A 22,944-nucleotide genomic window follows, 5' to 3' on the forward strand; every position below is an offset into this window, starting at 1 on the left:
AAAAGACTGCATATCTAGACACGGCATGGAAAAACAATCACACTAATTTATTGCTTTGTGAGATGAAAAGAAGATTTAAGGTCAGGTTTTCAATAGGAATTTAGGAAATGTTGACTCATATAGTCCAATCATTTTGTAACGTATGAGCCCTCATAAAGTAAGAAACAGAATTGTAAACATATTTTGAATGTAAACAGCATAAACAGTTTGAGGACAATATGTTTTAAAATTTGTTTATTGTAAATAAATGAAAGGTATATAAGTTAAAAAAAATATTTTCCCAGGTTCCAGACAATGGCAAAGATCTGTAAATGGTTGAGGCAATGAGAAATGTGTCATACTGCCCCTGTTCATGGTCAGCGCTTAAGGACTGTATGCCAGTCTGGAAGCAATTAACTGAAAGCTAGCTATGTAAATTCTTTGCAGGTCAGCTTAGGGAAGAAGACAGGAAAGATATTTCTGCTTGTTATGGACTTTAATACATTTCACCAGTAAAGAGAAACAGACATAGTTCATTTTAATAATGCCATAAATGGAAATAAACTTCAATGTGAGCAAGGTTAGTAGAAAATGTTACTCATGATAAGCCATACTTATGAGGTAGCTGTACTAACGGTGGAGCTGAGCAAAACCAAAAATAGGAATTGATTTATGGAGCACTGCAACACAAGAAATCAACCATAAACACTCACTAAAACATATACACACCCTAATGGGATTTCTCTGTCTACCATGTGCATAAATATGAATGCATGGACTTCACAAAATGCACAAACACACACACGTAAGAGGATAAAAACATATATAGGACCTGAGACCAGGCCTGAAACCTGAAGTCATTAATTTACATTTCTCTTTATGATTTACTTTTAATATTTATATTAACTTGTCAAAAAGGGTATAACTGTCCCTAAAATCCGCAGGAGCAACATAACTGGTGCCAACTCACCTAAATACATAGATATATAATAATGGCTAACAAACTAACATGCAACATCATAATGCCTAGTCTAAGAAATGACTGTGACTCTATGACATGATCTAACATTTATGAAACAAGGTCATGCTTCATGCAAACCCTCTTTTTTTGTTTAGTGCTGTACAATATAACATCATTTCCTCATTTACACACATTTCCCAAACAGATTAACACTATAGTTTGATGTAATAGGTCAGAGCAATCATTCACACCTCTTGTTGCACCTGGAAAGTGGACTTCTTTCATATAGAGGAAATTAAAATAACCAGAAATAAATAGTTTCTTGATTGCTCTCTAGCATTTAAACTACAAGATACAAAAACAATCTCACACCTGGGTTTATTCATTTGGAGGACACAGGACTTTTTGCAACCTGCTGGTTCACTAGAGAGATTTTTCCACAGGGCTCAGAAAGCTGCATATATACCCTATAACCACAGACAAACACAGACATGTGATGTGGCAGATATTTTTGTGAAAAATTTTTCATTTTTCATGTTATATTGTAAATAGTTTAGATACAGTTTGTTCATCATTTCTGTTCAAAAAATATATATACCATATAATACTACACATGTGATCATAATAAAAGAACCTACTGTATTTTACCTAATTAGCTAGTGTGGCATGCTTGTAAATCTGAAATGCATGTTCAGCAGTAGCCTGATCCAAGTACAGCATATCAAGAGTTTTAGGAAGTCATTACTGCAATCCTCTATTGGGTTTTTACAACAACATACATGTTGGGACTCTGACAATAGAGGTTTGTGGATGAAAATCTTGAAATCCTTTGCTTATGACTAATATGAAACAGATTTTACCATACAATCATATGGAATTGTGCAATCTAGAACTGTGCAATAAATCTGACATTTCTAGGAAAGGAACGATATTGTCAGCATTATATTATCACTTCCATTCTTTTTCCTAAGTATTTGTAATATCTTAGACTAGTTATGATATGACAGTGCTGCTGTAATTTATATTCCATATAACACCTACTTTGTTTTAATGATTTCATTTATTGTCTTTGAGTAGACTTCTTATTTATAATTTTTATATATAATATTTAAACTTTAATAATAGTCAAGCTTTTGTGATTTTTTTTTATTATTTCATTAGTAAAAGTATTGACGACAACAAAATGACACCTCCTTTTTCATGCAGTTTATTATTCAATCCATCAAGTCATTGGTTTGTCTTAGCTTTAGGGTATTACCATCCTTCCCAAAGAAGTACATTCTGAATCCATTCCCAAGCACAGTGGATTAAGTGGCAGACAACATAAAATTAAGAATAGTTCATTGTAGACTATATGACTGACAATAACATTGATTAGGTTTAACCCAGAGGTATAATGAAATAACCCACATTTATATTTATGGTTAAAAGTATATACAGTTAACATTGCTGTTAAATGTATAAACTGGCACAAGCTTTGTATGGGTAGCTCTGTTTTAGTGCTGTCTAACCCGGACCTCCTCTTGGCTAGGGGTAACCTTCAGATGATGGTGAAGTCATCCTAACCCTAAACCCCAAAGCAAAATTGTTGGTACGTCCTTTGGTGAGCAGAAAATCTATTACGCAAATAGCAGCCCCGATGCCGTCCGTACACTGCACACCCTCTTCATGCCTTAAGACTCCTCCTTACAACCTCAGATACACACTGACGATAAGCCCCGGTTTCAGACGCACATACTGTATGCAGGAGGAGTGCGCGAGGCTGGAATCACCGGTATCGATCAAATTTCAAGCTTTGGAGCACATACACTGCACGACTGCATCCCAACCCACGACCACAACGTTTTCGTGAGACGTGATTGACGGCTGTCCTCGGAGTGAACACAAAGACCCTGCGTGCCGTGCGCGCTGAAACCGCCCTTTACGCACACAGTGCCTGGATTTCTTAGTTGACTTTACCCCCTGCAGATCTGATTCATGACAAGACCAGGCATCCACTTACAACTTGTTTGAGGAACCTAGCATTTACCCCCATAAATCCAAGGACTTCATCTTTGGTTCAGGTAGGACAGATGTGCACTATGATTTTTCCAGCAATTATTCAGTTCATTGTGGAACTTTAACTTTTGCGCATGCAGTATATAGATATCATGAGCATTATTTCTCTGAACTGTGAATCAGATATGAATTGGTGTAACTGTTAATGCAGTTATTAATGCAAAAGGCATCAAAATCTATTTCGCTTTGTTTATCGATAATAAACCACATTAGAAGTGACTGCACATTTAACAGGTCCTTATGCGTTGTTTAGGAATTATGATTCTCCGAAAATGTCACTTGGGGCTGGTCCTTTTGTTTCTGTGCGCCTCCGCCATCGATCCAGGTAATTTTTCAACTTAATACACATTCTTACTTTTACTTCGTACACGCTTAGAAAACATTGGATCCTTAAGGTATCTTACAGAAACTTTCAAAGAACTCCAGATCAGTGTTTCCCTTTCAAAAAAGCATCCAGTTAGAACCCATTTTGGAAGCAAATAAAGATTAATGATCCAAACAACCCCTTTTCTAAGAGTGGTGCTGGTGTTACTATGCAATCAACAGGGATGTCTGGGTTATTACATGTCAATTATTCCTGTTGCTTCATGTATGTCTTTTAGACGAGCCGGTGGAGGATGTGACCGTCTTTGACTTATTCGAAAGCAGTGGAATCACACAGAGGACCATCGGGGTGAAAATGTTCCGTGGCCCGGACCCCGATTCTCCGGCGTATCGCTTTATCCGCTTTGACCAGCTTCCGTCAGTCAAACCGCAAATTCTAGAGCAGCTCGTGCAGCAAATTCAGAACAACGAGGGCTTCACATTGACGGCGACTCTGCGTCAAGACCGCGCGTCACGCGGCACTCTGCTCTCCATTGAGGGTCCCGGCGAGCGCCGGCAGTTTGAAGTGCTTTCTGACGGCAGAGCTAACACGCTCGAGCTGGTGTACTGGTGGGCTGACGGCTCGCGTAACGTCATCGCATTTGAGGATGTGGAGCTGGTGGACTCGCAGTGGAAAAACGTCACGTTGCACGTTCACGGCGAGACAGCCACGCTGTATGTTGGCTGCAGCCTCATAGACAGCTTCATTCTCGACGAACCTTTCTACGAGCACCTGGGCGTCTCGGGTGGACGGATGTACGTGGGTAAAGGATCCAGCCGCGAGACACATTTTAGGGTGAGAGCGCAGGATATCATCCTAGTTCATGGTTTACAATTAAATCTATTGTTTACAACACCCCAGATACTAAGCAATCTACAGCTGTTACATGAACCTGGCTTAGAAAAAAATGATTAGTAGGTCCTGAGAGCACTTCTAGCAAATCCAGTACACCGAGGACTTAAGCAATGGCATTTCCAGGAGGATTATAGGCCTGGGGTAGAAAAGTGGTGACAATAAAGCACACAAAGTTGTAGGAAACACATCAATATATACACAAGAAAGTTTATTTGGTTACATTGAGCAAAATGAATGGCAATCAAAATAGTACTCGCTTGTTCCGAAAACTTTGGATTCATTTTTGCCCTACAGTCCTAATACTATTTGTGTACAACATACCATGATTTAAATCAATATGAGTTAGATGTGATTAATTAAGATATTAGGTCTCCCAGAACTCTCAGAGATGTGATTTCAGGTCAAAGACAGATATAATGTACAAGGTGGCAGGTGGCTATTGCCAACCCGTGCCAACCATATGCTGCCACCCTTGAATTGAACAAAGAAACGTACAAAAGCCAGATTCTAAAAAATTAAATTATAAGTACCATGATGTTGATTTCACACAACAGGTAATTCACTCAAGCTAGAAATTTGATGTGCCACTTCTTTGTGTGTGTGTGTTTTTTTATTTAAAACAATTTTTATATATCCCTTCTGGCTGTAAGATCTTTATATTTAATCATTATATTTATATATTTGTGTTTAGGGGTTACTGCAGAACGTGCAGTTTATTTTCGACATCCCACTTGAGGACATATTAGAGAGCCAAGGATGTGAGCTGGCAAACACAGGTATAGTGTAATGCTTTTCCGAATATATATATTTTTTTACACCTTTAGACTCTTCCAACATAAAGTCTGTCCTAAGAAGAATAATACAGATAAGCAGCACTTTTTATATCAGCTGAATATTGGATCTCTGAAGTCCTCACTAGAATGGGGTGACAAGTTAGCGTTTCCATACGCATAAATTTCAACTTATCAGATTATCAAGTATTGAATTTAATAGATTGGTTTGGATGCAGTTCAGAAAGGAAGATATGAGAGCAGTGTTTTGGAGATCCTGGAGCAGAATTGAGGAATCTTGCAATGGTGGTCTGGAAATATTCTATAACAGTCCAGCAAACTGTCCCTTGTGATCATGTGAGTTTTTTAAATCACTGGCTAAAGAAGGAAAGTGAAATGTCCTAAGTAACTCTGATTTTCTTACACTGATCCAGAACAGACACAATAGCCAGACAGAAGAAACGATTAGTAACAGGATAGCTTAAGTGTATATTTGCTTGACTTTGTCAATGCCATTTGCTTGAAGGCTGGTGTGTTTGTATAACCGATTTGAATAAAATCTGATTAATAATAATTTGAAACATACATAATATATATCAGAATATACATATAATATGTCAGACATACTGTAACAACTCAGATTTTACACACAGGTAGATATTGGTTTGTTCAGTCTTGTAATAAGATATGTCCTGGACCAAAAAGTCATCCATGAAGTCATGTAATAAGAGCAGCAAAAGGTTTATACACACCACACACACACACATACACACACACACACACACACACACACACACACACACACACACACACACACACACAGATAATAAATGTTAATCCTAAATGTAAGTCTGACCTGACCCTTTTGGTTTTTAAAAAGAGCACTTTTTGTAAAACAAACAAATAAATAAAATTAAAAATGGTCAGGATTTGGTGCTCATCAAGATATAAACACACACACACACACAGACACACACAGACACACACACACACACACACACACACACACACACACACACAAAGAGCCAAGCAGCCGACCTAACAGTCATTAGGGATTTGAATGAGTTCCGCAGACACGGGACTGAAGCGTGAAAAAATTTGCTGGCCCAAGAAATAGCACTCAAGGCCAACTAGCCCTCTTGATTTAAAAATCTCTGAGGTGTTTGTATGACCAGTAAATATCTCATGTATACAGGATCTACTTCCATATGTTCTATATGTGGCTCATTATCTCAAAACAACTATTCTGCAAGAGGTATTATGTTTCCGCTGAATTTATTCTTTTTATCAGCTGTTATGAAATTTCATTTTAATGTTTTTCGATTAAAATGGCAGATATAATCAGTACAGAAGGCTTGACAATCAGTTGAGAAGGCTTTGTTACATTTTTGCTGTACATACAATGGATATAATAAGTCTATAGACCAAAAAATAAAAAAATTATTTTTTCACCCTTAATGTGAATTTACAAGATATAAAAAAGATTTTTTTTGAATGACCTAGTTGCATAACTGTGTCTTTTCAAAAACAAATACTTTGCTGAAGTACGTTTTGATTTTATCACACCACTCAGTCTTTTTGGGTAAGATTCTGTCAGCGTGGCTTGACTTGGCAATATTTTCCTTCTCTTTCTTGCAAAAACATTCTAGATCCATCAACATGTAAGGGAATCTCCTGTGCATGCCTGCTTCAGGTCACCCCACAGATTGTAGTTGGATTCAGGTCTGGGTTCTGGCTACCTCATTCATAAATATTGATTTTCCTTTGGCCATTCCTCTGTTGATTTGGATGTTTGAAAGGTAAAATTCCTTTACATCTTTAGCTTGCTAGCAGACACTCAAAGGTTTTGCGCTAAAATGGAATGGTATTTTTTTTGCTATCAATGATTCCCTCCAGCTTGATGAAAGCCCCAGGTCTGGCTGAAGCTAACTAGCCTTAACGCACATAGCCCTACTGGGTATGGTGTTCTTTTGGTTATGCATATTTTTTGTACCAAACATAACTTTTAGAATTATGGAATTATTATACTCTTTGATATTGGGCACATCAGACCTTAACAAATTTTGCCACATAATTTGGTGTGATGTTTTTTGTGAAAATGGGGTTCTGTCTATGCCACGCTAACCTGTAGCTCATACGTGAAAAATATGAAAGATTGTCACATGCATAAAAAAATCAGTACTCTCTTGGCAACCTCCCTGGTAAGTTTTTGTTTTGTCCTTTTACAAATCTTGGAGGGACGTGCTGTTCTTGGTGACGTGGTACTCTGTTCTCTCTGTTTACAGGGTTCCATGGTACATCTAATGTTTTGGAAAAAAAAATTATATCCCACTCTTGAATGATACTTTTCAACCAGTGAGATTGCATGCATGGTTTGCAAGATTTGTGTGGCCTATTGCTTCAGCAGCTGGAGGAAACCAAGAAGATGTAAAGAAACCCTATGAAACAGCTGATCTTTATTTGGGGTTAATCAGAATCAGTTTATTGATGACAGATGTACGATAATTACGTATGAATATGAGATTGAATGTGATTCATTCTGAACATAGCCACATTCCCAATTATATAAGGGTGGGTACATTTATGCAGCCAGGTTATTGTAGTTTTTTTGTTAATTTTCCTGTTTTGCCCTCAGTTGTTTTTGGCTGTTTTCATTTATTTTTTATTTAATTTCAAATTGAGAGTGGAGTTCAGATAAATAACTTAGCTTTTGTATAAATAGTTTTCTGTCCATTGTAGAGGGAAGGGAAGTATGAACAGTGCTTGGAAAATGAAATGATGTTTGATAAGAAAAATACTTGCTTTAGATGCTGTCTTTCCTCTTTATTTCTCTTTGAGGAATCTAGCATTTATGTTCAAGATTTATCAGCGACGTCAGGCATTTGGTCAGTGAGAAAGAGAAGGAGATGGAAGTAAAAAAACAAGAAATATGCTACACAACTAGCAAAAGCAACTTCTACTGTACATATGACTATTTAACCCAGAGGATCACTGTCGTTATGAAATCATGCTTATAAACTAGAGCTCTAGCTGTGTTTTTTAAATCTAATTAACTGGTATTTATCTACAGTATGCATTGCAACACATTGAGGAACATAGTTATAGTGACATATAGTCAGTGGTCCACCCCCAAAAGGCACAATGGTTTTATAGACATAATTTGCTTTTTAATAATAACTTTAAATTTGCCCCATTCAAGTACATGTACTGGCTCAAAGCTTATTGTTGCACATGTATGATGTCACTTCAGCAAAGAATTCTAGCCATAATTTCACTTGGAAAAGCTTTTTATATTTAAACCTTTCACATAATGAGGGTTCATTTCAATCAGGTTTAGACGACATGCTGAGGACCCCTTCCAAGCTTTTCTGCACGGTCTCTGTTTCCATATTCACACACAGCCAGGCACATTCTAGCAGTATGCACGGGTAGCATGGGAAACGCTGATTGCTATCCCATCCACAAGGGCAACAGTACTGGAAATGACCCTGGCCTCCCATGGACTCCCATAACTCTAAATTACTACTCCTGACACTCACTTTTCCAGAACACATTTGCTGTTCTTTAGGCTGAATCCCATACATATGACTTTTTTGAGAAACTGAACATACATGTAAAACAAGCTAAAGGACAAGGGGATTACTAGGGAAACTAGAATAGGTCAAATACACATCCACATTCCATACTTTCTCCTGGATGACTGACAGCATGATGTAACTGAATTGTTACATTAGACAAATGAATGTCCCATTGTACGTTGCTTTGTCTGACAGCCATTTAAGAGCCTTTAACACTCGTTTCTTCAACTAATAATGCATTTGTCTTCCTTTCTTTGCACAGAGGAGCTGAACACAGTAAGTGAGAGTGCTGAACTTGTGGATGTTGCCTCCTCCATCTCCACTAATTTGATCAGCCCGAACACAGACCCCCCAACACAGAGCCCCTCTGAGATGATGTGCGAGCGTTCGTGTGAGGAGTTGGCTAACCTTTTCCAAGAGCTCAAGGGCCTCCGGGTTGTTGTTAGCAACCTCATTGATGGCTTGCAGAAAGTGGTGAGTCTTTCAGAAAGTCTTTTTTGAGTTGAGACAGGCATGTCATTCTGCTGGTTTTGTGAACAGCACCAGAAAAAAAGTGAAGTTGGAAATCCCACTGAGGCAATTTCATTGTTTCCTATTGCTTAAACCTAGTAATTGGGTCATAATTGGTGTTTACTCACATACCTGTGGAAGGAATTCTTGCACAGTAAATCAGTTTTATGCACTTTTATAGATGTGTGGAAATTTATGACTATTTGATTAAGCTTGCTGCAATAACCATATATCTGTATGTACTTGGGTACATAGAACCCTAGTTGAAAAAAAAACAGCTCCATTTGGCTCAACAAGATTATGGGGATACTCATTTGTTTAGTACTGGATTTCAGACTGAGGAGAACACTGCCATGCGTGAGGCCCTAAATAAGATGCAGGATCCAGTGCAGCAGAGCATTTGCTGGCAGGATGGGCGACAGTTTGAGAATAAGGAGGACTGGATTGTTGATAGCTGCACAAAATGCACATGCCAGGATGGTAAGGTGGTCTGCCGTCAAATCACTTGCCCACCGGTATCCTGCGCCAATCCATCCTTCATCGATGGGGAGTGCTGTCCTGTTTGCCTTCGTAAGTGATTCTCACACTTCATATACCATATTTTTTTAGGTTATTGCCTTACAGCTTAAAAAATGTCTTACTTTGTGTCTGTCTTGGGGTCCAGCAATGGAAAGTGAGGATGGCTGGTCTCCATGGTCAGAGTGGACTCAGTGTACAGTCACCTGTGGCAGCGGTACGCAACAAAGGGGCAGATCATGTGACGACACCAGCAACACATGCTCTGGACCCTCGATCCAGACTCGGAGGTGTAGCTTAGGAAAATGTGACCGCAGAGGTATGGAAAACATTTTCTTTGTGCCAGTCATAATTCTCTGTGGGGCAAGTGGAAAAAGTGGGGCAAATGGAGAAAACATTGAGATCCTGTGTGTTTAGTTCGTCAGGATGGTGGTTGGAGTCTGTGGTCACCCTGGTCTTCGTGCTCAGTGACATGTGGGGAAGGGCTGATTACTCGCATCCGCCATTGTAACTCCCCTATTCCTCAGCGAGGAGGTAAAGACTGCGATGGCGAAGGACGAGAGACACAAAGCTGCCAGGCTATGCCCTGCCCGAGTGAGTTTGAGCGATACACACATGTGCTCATTTAAAACCCATCCTTTCCCTGCTGCCCAAAGCTAAGAATGAGAGAGCGAGAGAGTGATGTCATTCTTTCCAGGCATCATATTATCCTTCTAGCTTGGAGGAAACACAGCTATTGGGCTGGCAAATCATACCACAGAGGCTTATGGATAAGACTCCCATGACACGCCCAATAAATGAGATTGTCCAGAGGGAAACAAGAGGCAACTGTGTTGAGTTGGAAGCAGAATAGGGTTTTTATAGCCAGAATAATCATTGGTTTAAGATCTAGCCAATCACTTGAACAGTTAAATGATTTTTTTTTAGCTGGTGTAAGCTTCATAGATGTGTGCACTTTACTCTGCTTACTTTATCTATTAATGGGAAGGATGTGTTTCAACTCGCACATCTTTTACCATTTTATGACCATTTTATAATAAATTTAAAAGTGGTAAACAGACATCTGTATGAGCTTCTGTACTGTATGCTCATTATGTATGTGAATATTGAAAATGTGATATTGATTTTCACTTCTGCTAATTTGAAGCCAAAGCTAAATTAGTGCTTTGCCATCTCTTATTTAATAGGTACAATTATGCATTTTTCCAATTTCCCAAAAGAGAACAAAAAGAACATAAAAACTAAATCACAAACAGGGAAAAACATCTAACCAAAGAACAGATGTTGTGTCAAAGTAAATGTGTACCTCTGAAGTTGAAGCAAAACAAAATCTTTCCATCACATAAACATTATTCTCACCATGCCACAATATGTGTTTCTTGAACCCTGATCTGAGACTAGAGCTGACATGTGTATTCTAAAGCTAAATGTAATTGATGTATACGCAGTATATCTGTTCAAACAGTTGATGGTGGCTGGGGCCCGTGGTCGCCTTGGGCAACCTGCTCAGCTACATGTGGTGGGGGTCTGAAAAGTCGTGAGAGGGAGTGTAATAGCCCTGCTCCACAGCATGGGGGCCGGAAATGTATGGGAGATTCTATTGAAAATGAAGTATGCAACAAAAAGGAGTGCCCTATTAGTGAGTATCCACAAGACCCATTATTTCTTTTGTCATATAACAGGTTTTTGTTCTTTGTTGTCTGTTGTATTACACAAAAATTGAACAATGCATGAGAAATTAAAATATTCTTCGGATTTTTTGTGTTAGATGGATGTCTTTCAAATCCTTGCTTTGGAGGAGTGGACTGCAGCACTGCCAATGATGGCTCTTGGGAATGTGGGCCTTGTCCATCAGGTTACCGTGGTAATGGAACTTTCTGTGAAGATGTGAATGAGGTAAGTAATCTGGTAGTAGAATGAATGTGATCAAGAATATTATGTACATTTTCTGCTCAGGACAATTTCAAGCTGTTAATCTCCCTGTGGTCTTGTGCAGTGTGATATGGTGTCAGATGTGTGTCATAAAGTGGGCGGGTTTCAGCAGTGTGTGAATACAGACCCAGGATTTCACTGCCTACCATGCCCTCCACGTTACAAAGGCTCACAACCGTATGGTCTTGGAGTGGAGTCAGCTAAAACAAACAAACAGGTCAAACAGAATTTAAAGAGAATATTCATTCCTCCACAAGAGCTACAAAAACATGATTGCTGAGCTGTGTTTTAAGCCATGTCTTTCTTTGATATTTTTTGAATAGGTGTGTGAACCTTACAACCCATGTAAAGACAATACCCACAGCTGTCATAAGAACGCTGAGTGTATCTTCCTTAGCCACGTCACAGAGCCCATGTACAAGTGCGAGTGTCGCATTGGTTATGCTGGAGATGGCATTATATGTGGAGAGGACTTTGATCTTGATGGTTGGCCCAATCAGGATCTGGTGTGTGGAGCCAATGCTACATACCATTGCAAAAAGGTACTGCATAGCTGATATTTATTAAATGAGCTATATGCCAGTATATCCCTGACAAGCTAAATAATAATTAAGATATTATTCTTGAGTGACATGGGGAAAGTGTGTTTTATAGATTTTAGAAAAACATTAGAAAAAAAAGATTCACCCATAATGTCCTGCACATTGAAAAAAAATGAAGCATTTGTCTTTAATATACCATTCTCTCAAAGAAAACATGCAGTAATATATTTCACGTGCAGCAAAACCTTTGTATGTCTTTAATCTGGAGTTTTTAAATAGGGGAATAAAAGTACAAGAAGAACTCACAAAAGTAATGATTTCATCGTTCTTCATGTTTGATGGATAATTGGCTGGTTATGTAATAACACACCCTGGAAAGAAACCAAAACTGCAATCTGCAAGTTGTTATATAAAAATAAGGTTTGGACATACAACATATGCACAAAACATGCACAAAAAGAACAACAAATAGTAAACAAGCACCTGGCAAAATGAAGTATAATACAGTCAACTGACTTTATGACTTCCCCTAGATTTCATCGTGTAAATAGGGTTGAATACTTAAACATTTTTTCTTGTCAGCATTATTCATTTAATAACCATTTTTAGGACAACTGCCCAACACTTCCCAACTCTGGTCAAGAAGACCTTGACAGTGATGGACAGGGAGATGCCTGTGACAAGGATGATGACAATGATGAAATTGTGGATGAACGGGTGAGCGTTTTTCACAGTTTGTCACTAGCGAGCTAACTAGCACTGACTAGAACAATGTGCATAATAAATACACAATTCTGTGTACTAAACATGTAAAATATAAAATTTACTATTTTACTTTCAGGACAACTGCCCGCTGATGTACAACCCTCGGCAATATGACTACGATAAAGATGCTGTAGGTGATCGGTGCGATAACTGCCCCTATGAGCCCAACCCTGCTCAGACTGACACAGACAACAATGGCGAAGGAGACGCCTGTGCGATCGACATCGATGGAGATGGTACAAGACATGACCTATCCTTAATATATTACTGACATATCTTATTACCATTACATTACCATAAAAACAGGTAATGGTGATAAATGTTTCTTTTCTTTTCTTGATTTTCAGAGATTCTGAATGAGAAAGACAACTGTCCTTTTGTTTACAATACTGACCAGAAAGACACAGATTTAGATGGTGTTGGTGACCAGTGTGATAACTGCCCACTCATCCACAACCCACAGCAGGTCAGGACATTAAAACATGAGCATGAACTATTTCTGGGAAATAAATGTGAGAAAGCCTCATTCCTAATGCCCTGTTTTGTAGACGGATGCAGATAACGATTTGATTGGGGACCAGTGTGATAATAACCAGGACATAGATGAGGATGGCCATCAAAATAACCTGGATAACTGTCCCTATATTGCCAATGCTAACCAAGCAGACCATGACAATGATGGTAAAGGAGATGCCTGTGACCATGATGATGACAATGATGGAATTCCTGATGACAGGGACAACTGCAGGCTTGTGCCTAATCCAGATCAGGTTGATGCAAACGGTGAGGGCAGGATAACTCTCACTTTGACCATGTGGAAGCTGTTGTCTGCTCTTGAGGCAGCACTATCTCTAAGCTACTTTGTAAAATACTCGGTGATAACGTAGTAGGTCAAGGGTTCAAACCTACCTTGGGGCAAATTCCTCCTTCACTGAGATGGGATTAAACTTGAAATGAAGCTAAAATGCTAATACCCCGACGGCCAGAGTCATTAGTCCATATTTGCCTATACTGATTAAAATAAATGAATTTGGTTTCAGGGTTATATATGACAGGAATGCACCTAATGCTGTGGCCTGCAGAAAGCAAGCGCTGTGGGTGAAGATTTGAGAGAGGTAGGGGTCGCCTGGGGCAACAGTGATTTGTGATATGTTGAAACAAAGGCTTGTGAAGACTCTGCAGAAAATCAGGGAACTCTGAGACATGAGACACATTTCTCCTGGAATGTTCCTCTGGGCTTCTCACATGTGTTTATTCCAACGTATGAGTCTTCATTCATTTGTGTGGGGTCCAAGCCTTTATTATTATGGTACATTTCATGTTTTCTATGAAGGTAATCCAAGACACTGTCTCATAAAATATGAGAAAATAAAAAGAGCATGATAGGAGAAGCAATATGAAATACATCAATTTTAACTGGCACAAAAAATGCAGAAGATCTGTATCTAAAGTTTTAATGACTGTCTTCAGTTAGTATCAAATTTCAATTCAGGATAATTATGATGGAACAGTGAATACAGATTTGTACAAGTTTCGAGGTTGTTGTGTTTACAAGATTTTTGTTTTTACTAAAACCCTACCATTTTTGTGGATTTTTGTATTTGTTTAACATACATTTTTATTTATTTGATTGGTGGTTGATAACTTGTGAATGCATTCCGCAGGAGATGGTCGTGGTGATGTCTGTAAAGATGACTTTGACAACGACAACATTCCTGACCTCTTCGATGCTTGCCCAGAGAACAATGGCATCAGTGTTACAGACTTCAGGAAGTTTCAGATGGTGCACCTGGACCCCAAGGGAACCCTTCAGATCGACCCCCACTGGGTGGTGAGAAACCAGGGCAAAGAACTGGTTCAGACTGCTAACTCTGACCCTGGAATTGCAGTCGGTATGCAAACAGAATGACAAAGCCAATCAGTATTCACTCTTCTACATGTTTACTCAGCATTTATAGCATTTTCATTTGCAATGACAGGCTTTGATGAGTTCAGTGCTGTGGATTTCAGCGGAACCTTCTATGTGAACACGGATCGGGATGATGACTATGCAGGTTTTGTGTTCGGCTATCAGTCCAGTCGACGCTTCTATGTGGTCATGTGGAAACAAATAACGCAGACCTACTGGGAGGACAAGCCATCGAAGGCCTTTGGTATCTCTGGAGTATCACTTAAAGTTGTCAACTCCACCACTGGCACTGGAGAGTATCTACGCAATGCCCTCTGGCACACAGGCAACACTAAAAACCAGGTGGGCTTGCACTTTCTATACCAGCCATCCTGAAAGACGCCTTGATAAAGATGCTATAAAGTTATAAAGAAGATAATTTGAAACATGTTTGTTAAACAAACTGCAGTGCAGAGCTACTAATATTCATGGCTCACCCATGACTAACAACTCTTTAAATGGAATTCGAGAAACATGCTTGTTTTGTCTGTGATACGTTCAGGTACGAACACTCTGGCATGATCCAAAGAACATTGGCTGGAAAGACTACACTGCTTACCGCTGGCATCTTATCCACAGACCCAAGACTGGTTTCATTAGGTATGGACTCACTTCTGGGTCACATTCTGTTCTTGAACAGTTATAACAGTTAATGCCCATAAATCTTATTTATAGAAGAATCTGTTTCATTTGTATTAAAATTATTGCGTAAAAAGTCTAGATCTATAATCAGGAATAATTTAAATGCAGAAACCATTATCCCTTATGTATGTATCTTGATGCAAAAAGTGATGCAACATTCAATCTTTTACGTTGGATAAAAGGGAAGTGTGATTTATTTTCTGTCTCATGTTTGCCTTCAGGGTTGTAGTGTATGAAGGCAAGCAGATAATGGCAGACTCGGGGCCTATCTATGACAAGACGTTTGCTGGTGGTAGACTAGGGTTGTTTGTCTTCTCTCAAGAGCTTGTCTTCTTCTCTGACCTCAAATATGAATGCAGAGGTGAGACCCAATGACTGAGATTGCGGATTATTTGTATATTTAGTGCAATGTTTAATACCGTAATTAACATGTTTTTTTCTTTTTCTGTTTGCTTTACAGACAACTGATTCTATGACTTTACACCTCCTGTCATTGAAATCTAAACTCGAAACAAGACTTTCATACCAGTCTTCTGAGAACATCTGCAGTGTTTTTCCACTTTATTAGAACGCACAGATTTATGAACTCCAGGGGCCTTCGTCAGACTCCATCTTGGACACCCAAGATAAGCGTTTAAGTTACTACATTCCAGTGTATTTTTAAGTGCCTCTCCCAGCTTTGTTGCACAAATACCCTTCATGATAACAATTAAGTCCTGTCTTCTTGAATATAAACCCAAGGGTTTTTAATATTATAAATTTTTTCATGTAGTCTTGTAGTCTTTTTGAATGTGTTATATTAGTCATTAGTAGTTTTGCATTGGTTACAAGTGCTGATTTGAGATGTATGATATTCAGAATAATACCGTTTCTGTTGTAACTTATTTTTCTGTTGTGCAAGTATATGAATTAACAAGTTGTTTTCTCCTTTTGCCAAAAAATTGTAAATACTTATTTATTAGTTTTCACAGACATTAAAAATCATAAATGAACTGTAAAAATCTTATACTTCTGCCGTTAAAATATATTCCCTACTAGGCATTAAGGTATCAGAGTTTTTAACAGTAGTGAACCATTAGACATGATCGTGTTAGTTACAATGATTTAGTTAAATACGTTCTATCCCAACACATGAAAAAATTCTTGGCCATATAAATGCTGAATTTAAAATACTGAACGTAAAATGCTGAACGTAAAAAAATGTAAAATAAACCTAAAAATAATTTCAATGGTTTCCAGTCATTATATGTTAGATATCTTTATTTAACAGAATGAAGAGCAAAAGAAAAGATATAATGTGTTTGTAAATGAAGCCAATGTGAATAAATATAGATGAGTGACATATTAAAGGAAAAACCAACACAGTGTCTTTGTTTAAAGTGTCTTTCCTTTAATTTGTTACACGTCTCTATATGTGGTTGGAGGTGGCATTACTGTTCAAGTGACATAGACTGACATGATGATTTAACACAAATTAGTGTTGCACTACTTTGGTGTAGTTGTAGATATGAATATCAAGTAGCACACATCTTACTTTTCCATCAGCATCATAAAGAAACGTAAAGTAGTTTATAAAGTAAATATAGAAAAGGAAATCGAAGACATAGCCTGCCTGATAGCTGATCATGTAGAGTCCGTTCTATGGTCTTTTTTGTTGTTGTTCAAAGCACTATCAGACATCAAAGATTGTACTTGCAATAATGAACCACTAGAAGTAAAAAAAAAGCCAGATAACCAGTAGGCTAAACCAGGTTCATGCTCAGTGAAACACAATAAACACATAGAATCAGTTAGCAGTAGATGTTTTTTTAGTTCTGAGAGTGAAGTATCATGTTCTTTTTTAAATGAATGGCATTAAACTCATTAAAAAAGAACTTAATGACTGATCCATCATCAGTGGGTCTGTAATTTCTGCATGTATACCTACAATGCCTTAACCAGTTTCATATTTTGTATCACATTCCAGTTCCTCTACATTGTAGAGCTAAATGTTGTCTTTTTATGTATATTAAAGCAATTTTTTGTTGCAAACTTGACATTTGAAATAAATACATTATATAAAAGGGTTAATAAAAATATATTCATTGTATTTTTTATCTACTTTTCTTTTGTGAATATGAAAGGTTCAAATTAACATTATATTACACACACACACACACACACACACACACACACACACACACACACACACACACACACTTTCATCTAACCTAAATGATGCTTACTATAATTAAAGTAATTCAATAAATGAACAAAGATAACAAAACTATGTAAGGATTGTGTACAGATAACACTGGGAGAACACTAAAGTCCTGTTTTTAAGCTCTCTTGTGATTTATGCAGTAAAGACAGTTAGGACATACCAGAAAAGGTTTTCAAGACAGGTTATATACTATGTTAATATCAGTTTTGGTGATCGTCTGAAGTGAAGGCATCAGCCTTGTGATAAAAATGGCTCTAATGAAATCCCTCTGTGAATTTTTGGCTGTGCTAAAATCCACAGCTGTAAATCAATCCCAGCAATTGACTATATGGAAATAGCACGTTAAAATGTGAAGGATGATGAGGCTATCCAACTCTGGATGCTCTTTTCTGTTATTAAGTCATGTCTTAGAGTAAGTGAGGAGATTGAAGTGCATACAGTTTTTGATTATGATGGATTATGCAGTGGGTGAATATGAAATCCATCAGAAATATATATTCTCTGATGGAATGTCCCATTTCACAACTTTCAGATGTGATCTTTTAGAGTGTTATGGTGCAGGGAAGCTATTTGTTTGTCCATGTATCCAGCTGGCCCAACTATGTAAATAAAAGTCTCATTCAAGGGATGTACTTTGTTAAATTCAAGTATCCTGTTATGTGTCAACAGCCATATGAAAATTATTTCTCGTTTTCTCCTACTTTCTCCCTCCTGTGCACACAAACACACACACACACACAAGTGATAGCATGGAGATTTCTTTAGTCAGTTATTTACATTGAGCACCATGTGACAAGCGCATAGCTTTACATCAGGCTTCTATATTCTATTTGCATACCACACACACACACACACACACACACACACACACACACACACACACACACACACACACACACACACACACATATATATATATATATATATATATATATATATATATATATATATATATATATATATATATATATACCACATATATATCATTGGGGGTTTTCAAAATAAATACAACCTCTAAATCAAACTATTTTACATTTATTAAACATTGCTCAGTTACTTTATATTTGATCAATGTAAAAAGACGTGGAGAAAATAGTAATTATTGCACTTGTTACTCAGGCCAAGAAGTGTCATTAGAAATTGTGTATAATCAGAGCATAATACATTTGCTGACTCTTCAAACCAGGTCCTAACACCCAACAAACATGGGCTGCGCTCAGCAGCTGACTAAGTATCTAAAAGTCTCCAAAAAGCATGTGCAAGCTGTACATATATTCTTGCATAGTGAAAGACATTATTACTTTGTGCATAATTTGAATATGCAACTGTGCAGATGACAAATAAAATGGACTCTGACTTTAACTGTTGGACTGGGCTCCAGTTTACTGTTATAATTATGATTTAACAGTCATATAAACACTTGCCAGGTATAAATGTTTTGGAGCCATATTTGAAGAAAAAAACAACTTTGTTTGCATATTGAACAGGGCATCTCAACAGCAAAGGCTTATGTAGTATATGCAATTGTTGTTATTTGTAATCCTGTTTTACAGCACAGTAACTGGGTGTTCTGCTGAAGCACAGAAATAACTCAATGAAAAGAAATTGCAATTACATTTTAATTATTTTCCTGTTTTTCTTTTAAACATGGATTGTGTCCTCAATTTACTTGATTTATACCACCGTAATGAAGGAATGGATGGCCTGAGAGCCTGATGAACAAAGCGTTCTTGATATCTGTGTGCTACTGTATTTGCCAAGAACACTTAAGCTGCATTGAGTTGGATGTTAAAACAGGAACCTTTAGACCACATCAGAAATCAGAATCACATCATTCCAGCTCACCGTCACTTCAAATGAAACCAGATCTCCTTTGTGCCATGATGTGAATATATTTTGGTTCTTTGGCACTAGATAACTGGATGATTTAGGTGATTATTCTGAGAAAAGTTATTCAGAAAAACTTCAGATAACGTGGTGACTAAAAAGACCTCAGATGGTATGTTCTGTACAAAAACACATAAAAAGGCCATACTGTATATATAGGTCATGTACTAACATATTCCTTTCAATCTATTTGTTTGGCAGCAGTTGAACAAGCCTTTAGAGGCCAAGTGGAAAAGAAAACGTTTTCCATTTCAACGAGCCTCCTCAGACCAGTATAGTAACACCAGATGGACGTCTCTGCTATAGCACGATGGGGATATGAGGTCATGAAAATGGATTTTCCTGAAATTAAGGACAAAGCTCGAAGTTTATGTTATAATGTTCTATGCTGAGACCATAACACTCCATGATATTTATTATATTATAAATAAAACTACATGGTTACTCGTTTGCAGTGTACTGATTTCATCACCTGTCTGAAAGTCATTTTTGTTTTAATTCTAGACATACAAAATAATTTAAAGCTTAACTTTGAAATCACTTTGAAGGCTTGGTGATCAGCTGTCTCCCAGCAACACTAGCTGACATGTGTTCTTTTGCTTTTCTGCATTAACTATAACATATATGGTGTCATGTGACTGGCTACGCAAAAAAAACAAAAATCCTTCATTTTAAATAAAAAAAGACTTTATATCAACCCTGATAACACCGCAGCCAAAATGAACAGGCTGCCTGTTAGTCACTCACAGAGTCAGAAGTACTGGAATGCCCAGTTAGCATCAGCTTCCAAAGTTATCACCCAGTCTACAGACATTAAGTGATTAATCACATCCTCATACTTATACTCACTTATCAGCATGTTTGTAATCTGTAGTCTGGGGCTATTGGAGCAACATCTGTGCATTTTCTCATCTCTCAAAAGCTAGACAGTTTAGTGACCCAAAAATGTCAGACAATTTTGATGATCAACAGATATAAATTTGTGTTTTAAACTACTTGCAAAAAACAGAGAATGAAGGAACAATCATAGTTAATTATTACCATTAATTCCACTTTTGCAGACTTCAGGAATGGGCCCTGGGAGCATTTAAGGATATGGAAAAAGGATATGTGAAAAAAGGCAAGTGGGGGTTGGAATGAATGAGTATGATTATGTTCATTAATGTTCATCCAAGAAACAACAAGACTGCTTTGCTATGCACAATGCTGCCTTTCAGAAAATTCCAAAAACTAAAGGAAAAATCAATCTTCCTTGATGTCTCCCATTTCATGGTTGATTAGAATTTTTGAAGACACTTTTGGACACTTTTCCCCATATACCATGACTGTAAGCAGACTGTCAACAACTAAAAAGCACATTAAAACCACCATAAGCTCAGACAGTTGATTTTTATAAAGGAAATAAGGTAGTTTGCTCATAATAAGAAACATCTGCATTGCACACTTTACTACCCATATCTAATTAAGACACATGGAAAACAAGGCATTTAAAAATTAAGCCCTTATTTACCTGACATGCTGTGTATGTTAAATGCCAACACTAAAAACTTAAAGGCCCAGTAAATAATTGTCTTCTGTGAGGTTTGAATAGTATAACATTAAACTTAGACCTCTTTGCTGACACCTAGGGGATGGGCTGTAGTGGAAGATATCCTGCCCCAGGTTTAGTAGTATATGTTTATTATAGCAATAATAGACTGTTTGTTATATCAATGTTAGTTCTTCTTTGCTCTTAAATTAAAAACTGGGGTGTTTGTTGTTATAGCAAGAGTAGACAGTATTATGGCACACTTTAATTTTATTGATCAATCTGATAAGAGTCCAGGTGTTTGTAAATCTGGTGTTTAAAAAAATAACTTTTTCTTGTACAGAAATTGTAGAATTGTGTATCTCTAAGCAAAAATGTACTTTCTCACTTCATCTTTCTTTCTGGCTTCATTTTCCAAACAAGAGGAAATGTACTGAAGGACAGTGGCAGATGGAATAAGGAGATAATCCATGACTTGGCTTCATCTCTTTAAATGTGTGGAACCATCTTAATAGTATTAGCCATTTGAGAATAGGAGTCATAATTCTTTATAGACTCTTTAAAATTTTCACTGAAAAACAGAAATGAGTTTTTATCTGTGTACCTCATAACATTTCTTAATATGCAATACACTGATATTGCTTGCATTTTCATAAAGTTTTCTTCTGATTCACTTCCTAACCTTAACCCTGTTAATAGGTCTTCTGAGTGCATGTAGCCCAATCCTCTGTGTTAAAAAGAATGGCTAATTGAATTAACAGCTGAACACAAATGGATGCTATATGATTTAAGTCAGCACTAGGGAATTTGCTGTGTGAATATACACATATTCCTAACATTCTAAACATTTCCATAAGTGTCATGTAGCCGTAGGAGATAAATCAGCAAAAGTAATACATTGCGTATTCCTTAGATGAGTTTACAGCATGCATTCTCCTTATGTCTTTGCATAGCCAAGGCTAGCTTAAACACCCCAGTGGAGTGGCCTTGTTGGCAGTAATGAGTTTTCCAGATGCCTCTGTCCAGCAGATACAGTGAAACCAGTGCCATCTGGGAACTCTCCCTCTCTGTCTCTACTCTGGCCAGGGCCAGAACCTCCCCAAGAATAACTGCTTGTTCTGAGAGCTGTGTTGGGCCAGGAAAATGCACTTACTCTTAACCTGAAACATATGCAGTGGTATGTATGTGTTGTATGTGGTCCCAATCATAGGCAGGCATCAAGAACTGCTGCTTAAAACCCTGAAAATGAATCAGACTTCCTTGGGGAGTTACATCATCAAGGTACTTCCATGTGCAACTATAGACAGACCATGATCAAATGACACAGGATCTGAGAGCAGAACTGAAATTTCAGTATATTGTTTCTGTTATGCTTTAGGCATTTGTCATAAGCTGACCCTCATTACGCTACTTCCAGACAAATTGTACCGGACACAACTAGCCAGTCTAGAGACTTACAGGACAGTTTGGAAGACACTGTATGTGCCATGACATTATGTCAAATGAGATGAAAATGAAAGTGAATGTCTGTTCTCTGTAAATAGGACATGTAATCCCTGTTAGCTCCCTGGCTTTTCATCTGTCACTGTTTCATGCCAGTAGCAGAGAGACAAATGTAGTGTTGAGAGCTGTGGAACCTTAAAAAGAGCCTTAATGTTTTTATGGACTTGTTCAGAGGAACATTTAAACATAGACATTTTCTTTAGTGGGTAAGCTGCTTTTACCTTTACTGAAATACATAAAAACATATTAATGTATTCCTGCTCCTGAGATTGATCTCGATAATCTAACCGCTTATGAAATCATAATTTCTCTGTTATCTAACCCTTTGCTGAATGTACAATCTCTATGTTTAGAAGTAATGCCCTGCATTTTGATCCTAAAAAAGCCAGTTTTATACTGAAAC

General features: G+C 37.6%; 1 protein-coding gene across 1 annotated transcript; it reads left to right on the forward strand.

Moving 5' to 3' along the window:
- Positions 1-2,658: 2,658 nt before the first annotated feature.
- On the forward strand, positions 2,659-17,509 carry thbs2b (thrombospondin 2b). Its single transcript, XM_060857701.1, has 21 exons — positions 2,659-3,003; positions 3,252-3,323; positions 3,601-4,157; positions 4,909-4,993; positions 8,828-9,039; positions 9,411-9,645; positions 9,740-9,910; positions 10,009-10,185; positions 11,057-11,230; positions 11,360-11,487; positions 11,588-11,740; positions 11,847-12,065; positions 12,675-12,782; positions 12,907-13,066; positions 13,178-13,296; positions 13,379-13,613; positions 14,495-14,722; positions 14,810-15,081; positions 15,281-15,378; positions 15,642-15,781; positions 15,881-17,509. The coding sequence occupies exons 2-21, from the start codon at positions 3,257-3,259 to the stop codon at positions 15,886-15,888; spliced, it is 3,546 nt and encodes a 1,181-aa protein (XP_060713684.1). The 5' UTR covers positions 2,659-3,003; positions 3,252-3,256; the 3' UTR covers positions 15,889-17,509.
- The last annotated feature ends 5,435 nt before the right edge of the window (positions 17,510-22,944 follow it).

The sequence above is a fragment of the Tachysurus vachellii genome, chromosome 2 (genome assembly GCF_030014155.1).
Source record: "Tachysurus vachellii isolate PV-2020 chromosome 2, HZAU_Pvac_v1, whole genome shotgun sequence".
Lineage (NCBI taxonomy): Eukaryota > Metazoa > Chordata > Actinopteri > Siluriformes > Bagridae > Tachysurus > Tachysurus vachellii.